At 40.9% G+C, this 14,969-nt stretch overlaps 1 protein-coding gene across 2 annotated transcripts in view; it reads right to left on the bottom strand.

Moving 5' to 3' along the window:
* cntn6 (contactin 6) overlaps window positions 1-14,969 on the bottom strand; it is a 165,949-nt gene that overhangs the window by 15,231 nt on the left and 135,749 nt on the right. For both annotated transcript variants that reach the window (XM_020592952.1, XM_020592951.1), the window contains 6 exons: window positions 13,698-13,856; window positions 12,996-13,145; window positions 12,286-12,356; window positions 11,665-11,899; window positions 11,429-11,544; window positions 4,097-4,277 (listed from right to left, as the gene is read on the bottom strand). In XM_020592952.1, the coding sequence (XP_020448608.1) occupies window positions 4,097-4,277; window positions 11,429-11,544; window positions 11,665-11,899; window positions 12,286-12,356; window positions 12,996-13,145; window positions 13,698-13,856 (912 nt within the window). The remainder of the gene's footprint in view (window positions 1-4,096; window positions 4,278-11,428; window positions 11,545-11,664; window positions 11,900-12,285; window positions 12,357-12,995; window positions 13,146-13,697; window positions 13,857-14,969) is intronic.

Raw genomic sequence — 14,969 nt, 5'->3', positions numbered from 1 at the left:
GAAGAATGCAGTCTCCATAGGACTGCACTCAGACACCTGGACAACAACAACACTTTTGCAAGAATGCTGTTCGTGGACTTCAGCTCAGCATTTAACAGGGTCATCCCTTTCAAGTTAACCACCACACCTGGCACCCTGGGCATCAGCGCCTCCTTCTGCAACTGGATTCTGGACTTTCTGACCAACAGGCCTCAGCATGTTAGGTCAAACAACACCTGCTCCTCCACCATTATCCTCAACACTGGCGTACCACAGGGCTGTGTGCTGAGCCCATTCCTCTACTCACTTTTCACCCACGACTGCATCCTGACCAGCTGTATCACAGTCTGGTATGGAAACTGCTCTGTCCCCTGACTGTAAGGTGTTTATTGCAGCAGGTGGTGAAAACTGCCCAACGCATCACAGGGACTCCACTTCCAACCATTGAGGGTGTTCACAGGGAATGCTGTGTCTGACATGCTCGCAGCATTCTCAAGGACTCACAAACTGTTTGACCTCATACCCTCTGGGAGGCCCCTCAGGAGCCTCTGGACCAAAACCAGTAGACTCAGGAGCAGCTTCTTCTCCACAGCTGTCTCCTTACTGAACTCTGTTCTCCTATTGACCCCCACTGCCTTCATTTAGAAGAAGCTTTATTTATTGTCATTGTAACACGTACAACATAATTATATATGGAGCCAAGGGCCCCGGGGCCACTGCATACATACGCACCGCCATTACAGAAAACGGGGGGGTTCAGCTTCGACATGGACTGCAGGCATGAAGATTCAAACCTTCAACCTTCTGGTTGGAGACAACTGCTCTACCAACCGCACCACTGTTGCCTCCCCACACACCTCACCCCTTCTTATCTTTCCTTCAGGGACTCAGGCAACTGGACTGTTACCTGTAACACTGAAGTGATCTGTTAATTTGCACATACTCACAGGATACTGCTCTGTATTCATTTGCACACTGTTTATATGCAGATACTGTATATTTCTTTAGCTAGATTTTATCTTTGCACTATTTATCGTACAACCATTGAACTGTTCACTCATGTAACTTATTATCTTCTTATTCTGCAATGTTTCATTCCATCTCATCTCATTGCACCAGTGTTCTATAAGCTTAATGTTCCTTATCCATTAATGTAATTTGAATCCATAATCTGTTGTATATCGTACATTACCCTACATATCTTACAGTAAATATCAATTGTACATATCCATTGCACATTCTTCATTGCTGTTATTGCACTTCTGGTTAGATGCTAAACTGCATTTCATTGCCTTGTACTTGTACATGGGTAATCTAATCTAATCTAATCTAATATAATCTGATATACTGCCCCTTTTTGACCTGTATATCATTTAATAAACATATTCTACCAAAATTATTGTCAATGGCTCTCTAAACATGCTTTTAGATGAAACTCAGCTGTATGGTCTGGTTTACTGACTTGTGCATCAGTTCACCAAGTCTATCTTCTATGAAAATTGGCAAAGCACCCAGGGTGCATGCCTACATCTGCAGCCATTTCCAATTCGCTGACCTCACCAGGCTTTAGATGAACCCTGATATACTTCAAATCTGTACATGTATCCAGAGGCCCCTGCTCTGACCCAAACTTTCACAGCCCAAGGTTTGGTTTTTCTTTTTTTTGATTGAAATTTTTCAGTACTGATTGCTGAATGGAAGGTTTTCTCAAGTACATGGATGTACATCAGAATCTGCTCAAATGGAATGACACACTAGTGTCCACTGAAGTAGACAATATACAACTACCCAATCAGAACCCATGCACTTACAAGAAAACAGCTTTTAATAGCTGTCCGCTGTAGTGACCATTATGTATGAAAGGGCTAAGAGATCCCCTCTTCAAGCACTTTCAAGTGATGTGGGACAAAATCCACAGTCCTCAATTTGTGTAAAAATGTCCTCCAAACGTCATCGGAAGTTACTAGTAGGCCGCAGCAATGTCAGTTAGACAAATTAAGTCAGTCTTTCTATGATAAAATTCCCTCTTTCTGTTTCCCTGATAAGTTGCAGAGAAAAGAAACTACGAACACAGGACATTTGTACTGGAAAAAGGTGCAACTGTGGAAAATATCCACTTGATTGAATGGCTGATGGTTGAAGCCACAAAATATATTCAGATAATCCTCTGAATACATTTTTACCTAGAGGAAAGACTGTGGATTTAGTTCTTCATTATATACTGTAAACTGCAAGTGCATACGGAAGGGGTTCCATAGTAGCCAGTATGAACAAGACTAGGACTACTCTTGTAAGAGAGACCTGGAAAATTAGAATCTTATCTTCTAATGATTTCCACACAGCTATCACATACTGGTGAAAACATGATTTGGAAGGCATTTAACACAGGGGTAGACACTGTGTGAACTTCCAACAGGAGTCTTCTAATCACAATTTTTTCAACTTGTTCCTAATGAAGAGAAATGTATTTCTGATGGGCTGACTCAGTCACTGTGTGAAAACATGCAGAGGTACAAAATGTTTGACTCTATAATCATGGAGTCACATGTGCTGTACTATGGTGTTTACGAAAAAAAAAAGATCCATACAGGGAAGGGAAAGCAGCTGTGATGTAGGCTGTGTGTGTCTATGAAGGTAAGGTGGGAAAAACAGTTGGACCTAATTTCTGCAGCTTTGCAGAGTCACAGTTTATAGGAGAGTGAAGCACAGAAAGGAGTCAGCTGAATCTGAGGCACCGAAATACATGTGTTTTCATGCTGGCACAAGCCATGCAATGCAGTGGTACACTGGTGAACTGGTATTTTCCTGCATTACAAGTTATTTTCTCTGCCATACTGCTTGGTATCTTAGAGACCAGCCATGTGCCGTAGTGTGAGGAGGGTCACATGTGGTGATGTGAAACCATGGCACATTCCAATTAGGTGCCCTGATCACTGCCTGCTTGCCCAGAGCTGGACAACTGCTCAGCGGACCTTTGTTCTAGAGGAATTTTGACACTTTATTTGGTGAAGTCACACCCGTTTCAACCTCCCTAAAATCACACAGTCCCCTTTATTTGTATTTTTCTCATCTTTCTACCTTTATGTTATGCTTTTCAATCAGCAGACATGGCATCAAGCTGGCAAAGAAAGTTGTATTATGATTATGGTATTAATTTCATCATGAGTGATTCTTACCTCATCTGTAGTCCAGGACAATGAGTAGGTATATCGTAAAGATCTTTCTTTTACCCTGGTGCTTCTATTTACAGTGGTCTGAAGGCAGCAGTGTCAGTTCCATCTGCACTCTCTAACTGTAGTGATGCTGCACTGTCAATCCCCAATTATGCATTGCAGATCTGCTGGTTAAATTTTGCAGGACAAGCACCATACTTGCAAAATAACTATCTTTAATGCATAATAATGCATTCTTTCTGATCCCATCCTGTTTCCAAATGTGCTGCAGGGCAAGGTGCACTTGACTGTGCTCTGTGCAGCCATGCTGGGTTCACCAAAATAGAGCCCCAAGTGTCAGCTGAAACTGGAGTGCTGAAATAGTTTGACATGTCACTGGAAGCATATACACTGGAAGGAGGTGAGGTGTTGCTTGAAATCCTTGAGCTAAAACAGGCTAAATCAGTTGAATTATAATCGCTGAAAGCATCTGAGAGGACCTGTAGACAGGTGAAGTGTAAGTGTGCATGTAAAAATGGAAAGTAGTGGAACCAACAACTGAAGAGTAAGAATTGAAAGCAGGTCGCCTGTCAGCTGATTAATTAGATGTCAAAGCAGTGTCAATAAAGGCTGAAAGCAGCGCAATTGCCATTTAATACTTTATATATTAAGAATATTAAGACATATATAAATACAGTCAAAACCTTTAGTCATATGTAACACTTCACATGATGCAGTAGCAGTAAAACAGATGTAAAAAAATAGATTATTTGAAAGTCTATCCTGTCCATCTCAGACAGTTTACTCTGATGCTATTCCTCCTCTTGACACTGGTGACAAATTAGTCTTTAGACAACATAAAGTAATAAAAAAAGACCCTTGAATCAATTTTAAAAATGGTGTAATTAAATGGGCAAGTAAAACATGAATTAAATGACATTTTTGTGTTCTGTGTGTGGACTCACGTGGTTTCTTGGTGGTGATGTTAAAAGCAGGGCTACAGGGTCCAAGTCCAGCGCTGTTTTGAGCTCTGACTGAGATCAGATAGACTGTGCTGCCCTTCAAGCCAGACAGCAGAGCTGTGGTGTTGATAACCTTCACTATGTCTGCTTCACTCTGCTGAGAGCCTTCCTCCCAAAAGAGAACCTGGACCACAGACACATGGTTTACCATAGACATCCAGCCATATTGCATTTTTTATTTTGCAAACTGTTTTAAAATCTGGAGCAGTGAATTGAGTCAAGTCAAACCTTATTTAATTTGTCAATTTCCTACAAGGTTCACACACTTACGGAGACATAGAAAAGTTTACTTTTAAAGGAACCTCATCTTGGGGCTCTTTTCACTTCATTAAGTAAGAAACTTGTGGCCATTTATTCAATAAGGAGGATTTCTTCCTTCACATTCTGTTTGTTCAACAGTGGATTGACGTGGGCTGTTTATTTTTGATCAGTTCATCACTGTCATCTGCTTTCCCATTATCTTCATTCCTGATGGCACCATGTCTGACCAGTCATATGATTCACTGGCTGCTGTTCTTTAAATATTGTTGCAATTCTGCCTGCTTGTCTTTCAGACACTCAATTGTGTGACCCATCTCCTCTTCATCACCACCATAACCTCTATAATGTCCAGGGTCACTGTCCATGCCATCCTCAGGGAAGCTTCTATTTTCATGTGGGCCTACGCCTAATGATGATGCTTCACATTACAGGAGTCTAATTGCCAAAAACCTCTTTACCAACTCAGTAAATTTTGTTATTCACTTCCTTATTGAAATTACAGCAGTGATTTTATAGAACATGCTATATGCTCAGCTACTGTAGGTCCTTTTTTAAAATACCAAGTGATATTGTACATGGCAATCAGCACTACCAAAAGCAGCACTGGGCGTGAAGAGTACAAGGATAAGGAGTTTGTTAGAATTTCTATTCATAGAGGGATCATTTATGACCCTAACACGACACAGAAAAGGCAGACAGGAAAATGTCAAACAGATGGTTTGAGACTAGGTACTTATTCAATTGGCTATACACAGGTTTGCGGGCATCTTGCTTGGGAACAGGCAGATTAGCGACAGGACCTGGAGTTGCTGATAACAGATGCATCTGGAGTGTTGATTTTTTTTCTACCAGCAGTTTAATTATAGAAGTTTTACCTGCTCTTGGGAAAATACCTAAATACCTCAGCAGAAGTCATTTACAGTTATTTTACACTCCTCAATTCATCCTCATTGAGGGATAAAAAAGTGGGATCTAAGGAGACTAAGGATGTATTGCTGCATCTTAAAGTCTTATGGAGACAGTGGCAGGGAAGTGCATCATACCACCAATGCACAGTTTTAACAATGTATGAAGGCAGCACTAACTTTGACTTTCTTTAAATTAAAGCTGGTTATAAATTCATCCCTGACATATGAAATGTCAGTGTAAAAAATGGAAAGTAGCCAGACTAACAATCAAAAAGTAAGAGCATGTGTTCTGTCAGCTGTTTAATAAGTCAAAGCAGCTGAAATGTCAGTGTCCCAGCAACAGAATCAGCTGAACTGTCATTTGAAGAGTGTAAATTAGCTGAGGTACAATATCAGTTGATGTCTATTGGCTGAAAGCAGCTCATAGTTAGTTATAAAAAGGCTTTCCATGGCAGCAGCAAAATCAAGTTCTGAAGTAGCGAAAAATTCAAGAAAGAATGAGGATGGGTCATTTGAACTACAATATACCTGAGCTACATTTTCAGTGAATGGGCCAATTGAACAATGCTTTAGATGTACACTTAGTCATCTGCTTATTATAAACACCTAACTACAATTAATGCTATAATTTTATGAGTGGATCTCTACTATTTCCATTATTAATTAATTAATTTATTTATTTATTTATTTTTGTATTGCATATACATGTGCGCACTAACACTTATACAGATGATCCCATGCTGTTCCACTGATTTACACTCTAGAAGAAGACTGCTAGCTAGTAAACATGAACATACAATGTTAGATTCTTTTTTTATTTTGCTTTGCAAATGTTTTATCAGGGAGTAAATTTGTCCATTATGTTTTAGACCATAGCATTATACGCAGTAAGCTTTGGTGAATAACACTGAATATAATAGATTAAAAAAACAAGAACAACAACAACAACAAAAAAACTATTGCTTGTTTACAGGGAAACTCCACAGGGAACTTGATTTTAGTTTATATTGTTCCTACATGATGCATATTCCATCCATCGAGTATCTGTACTACTTGTCCTGTAGAGGGCTGGAGCCCAGTGTCACCCACTGACATTGGGTGAAACATGGTACAGGTACATCCCGTACAGGTCGTATTTTTATTGCAGGGCTGACACATAGAGACAAAGAATCATTCACACCTACGAGAGTTTTAGAGTCGCCAATCTGTGTAACTTGCGTGGCTTTGGATTGTGGGAGGAAGCCGGAGTACCTGTTGGAAACACACGCAGGCATGGAAAGCAAACAACTCCACACAAGCCAGCAGATTTGAACCAAGAACCTTCTTGCTGTGAGGCAGCAGTGCAACACACTTCGCCACTATGCCACCCCTGGTGCATATTCCCACTGTGTTCAATCAAATCACCACAATCGAATGTGGCACAAATTCTGAGTCAAGCAGTGTTATATTACCATATAAATGGCTAATGTCTGGGTGTGTAGGTGAATGATCAAGCTACCGCAGGCATTTTTCAGGACAAACATTTGGACTTTTTATAGTAGGAAAAGCACTAGTGTTAATAATAAGATTAGCAATGCCTCTGGCCTATCTACAGTACAGTATGTGCCCCAGTAAGCCATGACAGTAAGCCAGCATGCACAGTGCCAGGACCCTGAAGCCACAAACTGGAATTTTGCCATCAGGGATTTTATTATTTACATTTGCAATTTTTCCACCGTGACATGTCAAAATGTTTTCAGTAGAGTCCAAACAGGTACAGTACCTTTTGCCCTATAGGGCCCGTAAAAGTTAAATCCTTCATGGTCAAAAGCTTTTAGATCCTATGGTTTATAATTTTGATGGTACAGTAATAGAGACCGTCTCAAAAGTTCAGTCTGTTAATACAGAGTTGTATTTAGGCTTTGTGCACTCAGTCTCAGGCTTTTCCTCCTGCTATTTTTGATCATAGGTGAAGTGGCGCTATGAACCAAAAGGTTGAGTGAATTGGAAGATAAATTAAAGAGTGTGGTGATGACTCATTATCCTCTCAGCTAGTCACATTACTTCTCTCCTAACTTTCACACAGTTGTTCCAGTTAGAGTGGCATATGACACGAAACACCACAGAGAGAAGACTCTTCAAGAAGAAAACTGTATCGCTGGCATGGTGTTGCAGTTTGGTAGGACATGACTAAATGGCAGCTAAATTTGCAGCCAAAACTAGATGGTGTGCTTCTATAAAAATATTTAAATTTAAACTTAGAGTATTTCTCCTCACCTGCTATTGGTACCATAAGTTCCATAAAGGGACCTACGGACACACGGTGCTCCTCATTTACTTGTATTTGACAACAAAATCAAGGCTGACCTGAGTGTGTAGTTGTCATCTTCTAGTGCATCAGCTGACACACTGAAATTAATGACACTGCTACTAATGCCAGAATGGTATTTGTTGGCCACCATGCACAGAGAGCTCTACCCTGCTGGGACAGATTGGCAGAGCCATACGAGAGCTTTCCAGGCCCTCTGCTCCACAGCTGGCTGCTCAGCCTCTGGTGCAGATGGGGACTGGTGATGGATTTTATCGGTGCTGACTGCGGTATTGTTTCTACTTTTCAACCTGATTATTCAATTATTTCTTTATTGATCTATTTTAATGAAGAAACTGTATATCCAGGTTCTATAGGAATACCTTGTGAACAAATGCTTCATCGAGGAAACCATCACAAGAACAAAAAACTAACAAGGTACAAAAATCTGACTCAAGTTCTACACTGTATGTGAACGTGTACAGGGGGCATGCACTGAACAAGCACATCAGAAGAAGCAGTAGCATCTCTGGAACAACCTGCAACCACACCTATACAGGGGCTGACTATTGATCCCGATCAATACAAGCATTTGAGAAAACACATTTTGTCCAAGTATTATGCTCTGGCAGAGTGTATGGATAGGACATTAATGAACTTTGCTTTGCCGTTTTACTTTATCCCTTTGTCATTGGCTGGAGTGGATGGATGTGGGTATCCTTGTCTAAGAGATTCAGGAGCAACTGCAGAAGTAGGTTATTTCTGCAATTCCTCCAGAGGACAACTGACATAAAAGCTTGTAATTCAGCAATTTTTTTATGACTCAGGAAAAGCTACTATGTTACTTATAATGACTTGAACAGAGATGGTAATACATATTTACAGCGAGGAGCTCACGGAAGTGGCCTAGTTAGGCTGTTCATTCAATCAACTTAAACACACTTGTTTTCATGTTGCGGTGAAACCCTGGCAGAAGAATTCCTGCATTGTGCATTTCAGGGGATACTGCATATGAACATCAGGCTGCTGACCATGGCAATAGCCTCTATTCCACTTTAAAAGTATGTAGATACAATGTAACATTAGAGCCACTGCAGTCCTTTTCCACCTAGATGTTGTCATTCTAATAGTGCAGCCCAAGGAGCGGCTCATCTTTACATTGCTTATTTGAGCCTTTGTCTAATGCCACTGCAGTTCACAGTCATCTAGAAGAAACAAGTTCCAATGTTGCACAGTCCAATGTCTACAGGCTGTGAAAGCAGCATATTAGCACAATAGCTTTGGTCTAAGTCCAAGTGACCACTGGCCAATGGACCGTACCAGATCAGCTTTAGAATCTGCACACTAGTAGCGTCATTATGCTGGCTCATCAGCCCACTGGCATACCCTTATTAAATCCTCCCTTTATTCTAAATGCAGTGAAATGAACCACATTGTCACCCTAGCCCATATCAACTTTTCCTGACTTTTCAGGGTTGCACCCAAAAGCACAGGATCAATGTCAATAGTGTGGCTTTACAACAGAGCCAACCTTGTTGTCCAATTCTCAACAATTCAGACTCGGACTAAGGCCACAGCCAGAAATGAAAGTAAGGAAAGACCCATCACCATTCTCATCTTAATGCACTAGTAGATGGCGGTTTTTATATTTGAGCCCCTGCCCCTTAGAAACTCTCTGCACGTCCGTGTGCTATGACAGATCCTCAAAGTTATGATGATGTGTTGTGGTTGAATGAATTGAAATTTATCATTATCTGTTGCACTGTCTAATGGCATTTGGGAGTGTTCAAGGCTGATCAGAACCAATGATCTGCCTGTAGTGTGAGGGGCTTCCAGACAAAATCTTAACACTACCAACTGGCTCATAGTCGCCAAAATTTCATATCAACTTGAAATCCTGTAGTGTGAAAGGAACAGTGATGAAATGTGGAGCAGAAACCTGCAATAGCCAATGACAGTGAGCCAACTGGTAAATCTCACCAATTGTAGCAGTAGCTTGCACTAGCCTTGTTAGCTGCATTTGAGACTAACAGTGAAACATTATTTCCAACTCATCTCACTCTGCAAAATGTACATGCTGATGGGTCTCCTCATTCACGACTTCACCCACACAGTTTTCTCCTCTTACTGCATGTATCCTTACAGGTGGCCACATTTATTCATTTCTGTAATGTCATTCAGTATTGGGAAATATATTACAATATAAACCCATGCCATGTGTGATTATAAACAAATTCATTGAATAATATTATTAATAAATAAACCATGATTGGTGTGAATAATGCTTTTTCCCCTAAGTTGGTGCTGCATGTTGACCTTTAAGATTAGACATTAAGACTTTCCTTTTTGATAAAGCTTATAGTTCGGGCTGGATCAGGTGACCCTGAGCCTTCCCTTAGTTATGCTGCTATAGGCCTAGGCTGCTGGGGGGGCCCATGATGCTCTGAGCTCCTCTCCTCTCTCTCCATGCATCTATAGGCCACCATTACACATCACTGTATGTCTCCTCTCTCCCGTAGTGTGTCCTCTGTCTCTCTCCCTGTACCTTTCTGCAGGTAGCCCTGGATCTGGAGCTCTATGTCTCTGATGAGCAGTCACTGGCCACATCAACCTGCCCAGTGTTTGATTGTTTATTGTGTCTTGATTCTTTTCCTTTTTTTTTTCTCTCTCTCCTCTATCCACTGACCCCAACCAGTTGAGGCAGAAGGCCGCCCACCAGGAGCCAGGTTTCTGTCAGAGGTTTCTTCCATTAAAGAGAGTTTTCCTCTCCACTGTTGCTAAGTGCTTGCTCAAGGTGGATTTGTTGGGTTCTTCTTTTAGTAAAGTGCCTTAACTGAATTGACCTGAAATTGAATTGACATGAAGGAGCTAAAGATGGATTAATATTGTGGAAATTGCCAACTGTTGACAGACCCAAATCATTAAAATTTCAAAGCTGCACTTCCCCTGTTGCAGGTACTTCAGTTTTCCTGGAAGGCTGTCACATTTTTGTTTAATTTTTTCAGCAACTATATCCTGTAAAATTCTCACAGTGCTCAATAAACATTGCACATTCATCTGTGCCTGAAAGCCATCTCCTGGCTCCTGCCTGATTAGGACAGCTCTGGAGCAGAGTACAATGTACACCGTAGGACCACATTTCTGGCCAGTTGGGAGTGAGTTCCTACGCTGAGGTTCTTGATAAATATGGGCCCTTATTTGCAGAAGATTCATGTAAAAATCATGGGGAATTATTATTTTAATCTATTTTTAACAAAAAGTGGTAAAACTATACTCCTATTGCTGAGGAGCTGTATATTTCTATAGTTTCCCGATGTTTATTATAAATTCTGTCAGCTCAGCTACAGCTCTTGGCCTCGGGTCCCAGAAGTCACTGTGGTGCTTCATACCCTGTCTCATAACAAATACTAGCAGTGACCTCAAGTTTTTTGTTTTTTTTTTTAATCTAGGTTTTTCACAGACAAATCCTGGGAGAGACTTTGTTGTAGGGGTATACAGTACATACTGTACATCGCACATGATGCATTTACCTATTTGTTTATTGTGTTTTAATGGCAGCTGTCAGACAGCTTTGGGTATTGAGCTTTTTGACTGGAACAGCTGCAAGCAGAACTCATCATGCCCCAGATTAGCCTGTGGAGAAGTTGCTGCTCTGACATATGCAGTATTTTAATGTCATATTATTTCCACATTGTCACCATCAGCATTTACATTCAAGTGGATGCCAGCTTATTGTACTGACAGCCATTCTGGGATTAATGTCTACACCTTGTTTGAATATTCCTTGTAGCACTCATATTTCAAGTAAATTTTTCATACCTCATATGCAATGATCTTCTCTGTGCTGGACCCAGGGCGAATTGGTTTCCAGTACACCTTGATCTCCGAGGCTGACACAGCATGGGCCCAAACTCTTGATGGTGCCTCAGAGGGCTCTAAATGAGATTGTTCAAAAATTATGCATATTTGCTCTTAAGGTTGAAAGCATGCATTTTTGTGAATCAATACAGTCAACTTTATTTGTATTTGCTGCAGTTACAAGCAAACACAATCACCTTCCTCTGCTGAAAACACTTTAACAACATGGCTGAACGGCCCCTCTCCCAGGCTGTTGAATACTCCCACTTTTACTTCAAACTGGGACAGGGGTGGGATGCTGTCATTTCTGTAAATATATCTGGATGCATCAGATGATGCCAAGACTGTCTGGATCCAGGTGCTGCTGCTAAGTGGGCGGAAAGCCACGACATAGCCAAAGTCCTCTCCGCTCTGCTGTTCCTCTGGAACTGGCTGAGATAGGAACAGAGAAGTTACGCCTTTGCCCAAACAACTGTGAGCAGAAATTCAATGAGGGAGAAGCAGAAATCGTGTTTTATGTCTGACAAACTGTTGATACAATATCTTTCTGTCCTTTGAACCACATGCAAAAAATTTAAAGTTGGCTGATTTACACATATAACATTTGCAGTAGCTCCGTAGATTTGTTTTGATTTGTACAACAGGGAGAGTCAGCGGGCAGTAAATCAGAAAAGCTCTGCCTTTAATTAAAAGCCAAGGCATTGAAGCCAGACCACTGCAGACACGCTGACTCTGCCGGAAGTCCATTCTCCTCAAAGGTTTCAAAGAATGCTCTGTCACAGTGACTGCTCATTCTAAAATGCCCATGATCCTCTTACCTCCCACATGATGACAAGTTCTCCTCGAGCTCCTCCACCGCCACTCACATTAACTGGTGCAACCTTGGGAGCTAAACAGGCACAAAGGAAACGTAATCATCTCTCAGTTTGGGCTCGTGCTGTTTAAGGCAGGTGCAGAGTATTCTGTTAAAGTACACAGCTTTCAATGGGCTGATCACAGCCTCTCTGTGGAGCTTCATATTTACACAAAACAGGGTAATCTCACAGTAGAGGAATTAGGTGCTTGTTGACAGTGGCATTACCATCCGTGTACGGTGCCATTATTAGCTGAGCACCGTATGTCAGCCCCGTGTGTGAGGCACAACAGGAAACTTGTTACCTTGTGAGTCAACCAGTGGGATGGAATTACTCCGCTAACCAGCTCAAAACAGACACGTTCATGTCGCTGCCTCATGGCATGTGTGGCCAGATCAGATTTTCTGTTGATGCGAACCATGGCACAAGCTCCAGAATGGTAACACACACACACGAGCTTAAGGTTGATGCTTAAATGTTTAAAAGTGTATTTCAGTTTCCACTCATTTTGCATGTGACTGGGTAATCAATGTATTGGCATGAAAAGAAACAACAGACAAGAAATGAATAACATCACAGGGAGCACTGATGGTGAAGTAATTAAACAGTTGAATTGCATTTTCCAAGTGGGACATTAATTTGTTATGAAAAGAAACAACAAAATGAGAGGATACCTGCTGCTTTGGTTCGAATCTGTTTTGATGGCGTGCTGGGTTCTCCTACACCAACACTGTTGATTGCCACCACCCTGAATTCATAATCCACCCAGGGGTTCAAATCTTTCACTGTCGCATACATCATCTGTCCAGGCACAGAATCAGGAACTAGGATTAAAGAATTTAGAATTGAGATGTGTTTTGGTTTTTTGTTTTACTGAATCACATTTCATGCACATCTCTAACTGCCTGGAGAATCTAACTTCATGTGGGCTGCATCTGCATTGTGATCACAGCTACCTGCTGTTTCTCACTGGAATTCCATGTATCACGGCACATGTAGCTACCTCGAACTAACAGACGTCTATTGAACTAAGGCATGCAGTAAAAGAGTTTCCATATATGCATGTACCATTACATTTCTTTATTGATTATAAACAGGAGCTGAAAATCTACCAATTTGTGTTTCCTTTCTTTCAACTATCATTGTCTTTCTTATACTTAAGGTACTTTGTTTATGACCTCTCACATAACAGCTTGCAAACATTATGTTTGATATGTAAAAACATCTATAAATGCTTTCATCTTTTCTTTGTTATAAGCCATACATCTGAGAAAAAAGAGAGTATTATCATAAATGACCACAGGCTCATTACATGGCCCTGTATTCACTACAGCAACAGAAAATTAAAGCGTTTGTGTTTGCAGAACAGCTGTTACCTGTTCTCACAGTCTGCCAGCCTATAGAGAAGAGGGTCCTCGCCTGCACCATGTACATGGTAACAGGACTGTGGTTGTCAGGTCCAGATCCCCAGGACAATTGCACAGTGGTGTCAGTAATGTCAGTCACCACCAGGCCCTCTGGGGCACCAGGAGGTCCTGCGACATGCAGAAACAAGGGCAGACAGCCGCATTAGGCCCACTACACAACAGCAGCCAAAACAACTGAAACCACTTCAGCTTAGCTTCTTGCATGGCACACCGGGACCCCACCAGAGGTGTTATGTGATTCATAACTCGGCTAACAACCCTAATTCAGGGCTAGTGCAGATGTAATGTGTTGTACTGGGAGTGTGAGTCTAATCAATATACTGAAGTGTGCAGATCAGTGAGAACTCACGTCTGAACATCTCCTGCATCTGTTTACATACATTAGGGAACTTTAACTTAATATATTCCCACTCCTGAATTGTTTGTGATATAACATTATAAATTCCCTGGTCTTGAAAACAGTTGAACATTTATTAAAAATTTGTCATGGTCAGATGAATCATGAAGTATTGTCATGTAAAAAGAACTTCTGCTCAAGTTTACTCCTGTAGAGCCTTCACCCAGAAAGAAGAAAGAAAAGCTTCTCCTTATGGAGCCTAGATGCCCAAACTAGCTAACTGAGAGCAGAAAAATCAGTATTTAACAATAACAAGTGGGAACATTAACAGCCAGGGATTTGGGAAAACAAGGCAGGATTTTGAAGTGGTGATCTCATTTATATTAAAGAAAGCAGCAACATGAGGCAACAAACAGGTCGGGACTTGGATAACTGACATGAGATTTCCTGCTAAGCCCCACAAATCTGCTAAAGTAGCACTAAGCCCTCAGTGGGACAAAAAGCTGCTGGAAGAAGATCACTGGGTCTCAGCAATACTTGGTTTCAGATTATACACACAAAAACATACAGTCCTTATGTAAAAGCCGAGTCATCGGACTTTGATTTGATTGATTTTGATTTGATTTATTATTTCAAGCATGTAAAACAGTTGATATGTCAACACATGTAATTTCACACATATCCAACAATAATAATCCAATATCAATTTACTTACCTAGTACATGCTTGAATGGAGTAGGAAGAAGTTAGACTTATCTAGTCCTACCCCATGACATCATTTTACAACTTTTAAATCCTAAGCAATATCTCTAGATAAATAATTATCCTCTACACCACACAAGTAATATACTACAGAATTATTACAGTGTTAACATTCTACATAA

This window comes from Monopterus albus, unplaced genomic scaffold (genome assembly GCF_001952655.1).
Source record: "Monopterus albus unplaced genomic scaffold, M_albus_1.0 scaffold18.1, whole genome shotgun sequence".
Classification (NCBI taxonomy): domain Eukaryota; kingdom Metazoa; phylum Chordata; class Actinopteri; order Synbranchiformes; family Synbranchidae; genus Monopterus; species Monopterus albus.
The sequence above is the reverse complement of the archived record's forward strand: the minus strand, read 5'-3'. Positions and strand labels throughout refer to the sequence as shown.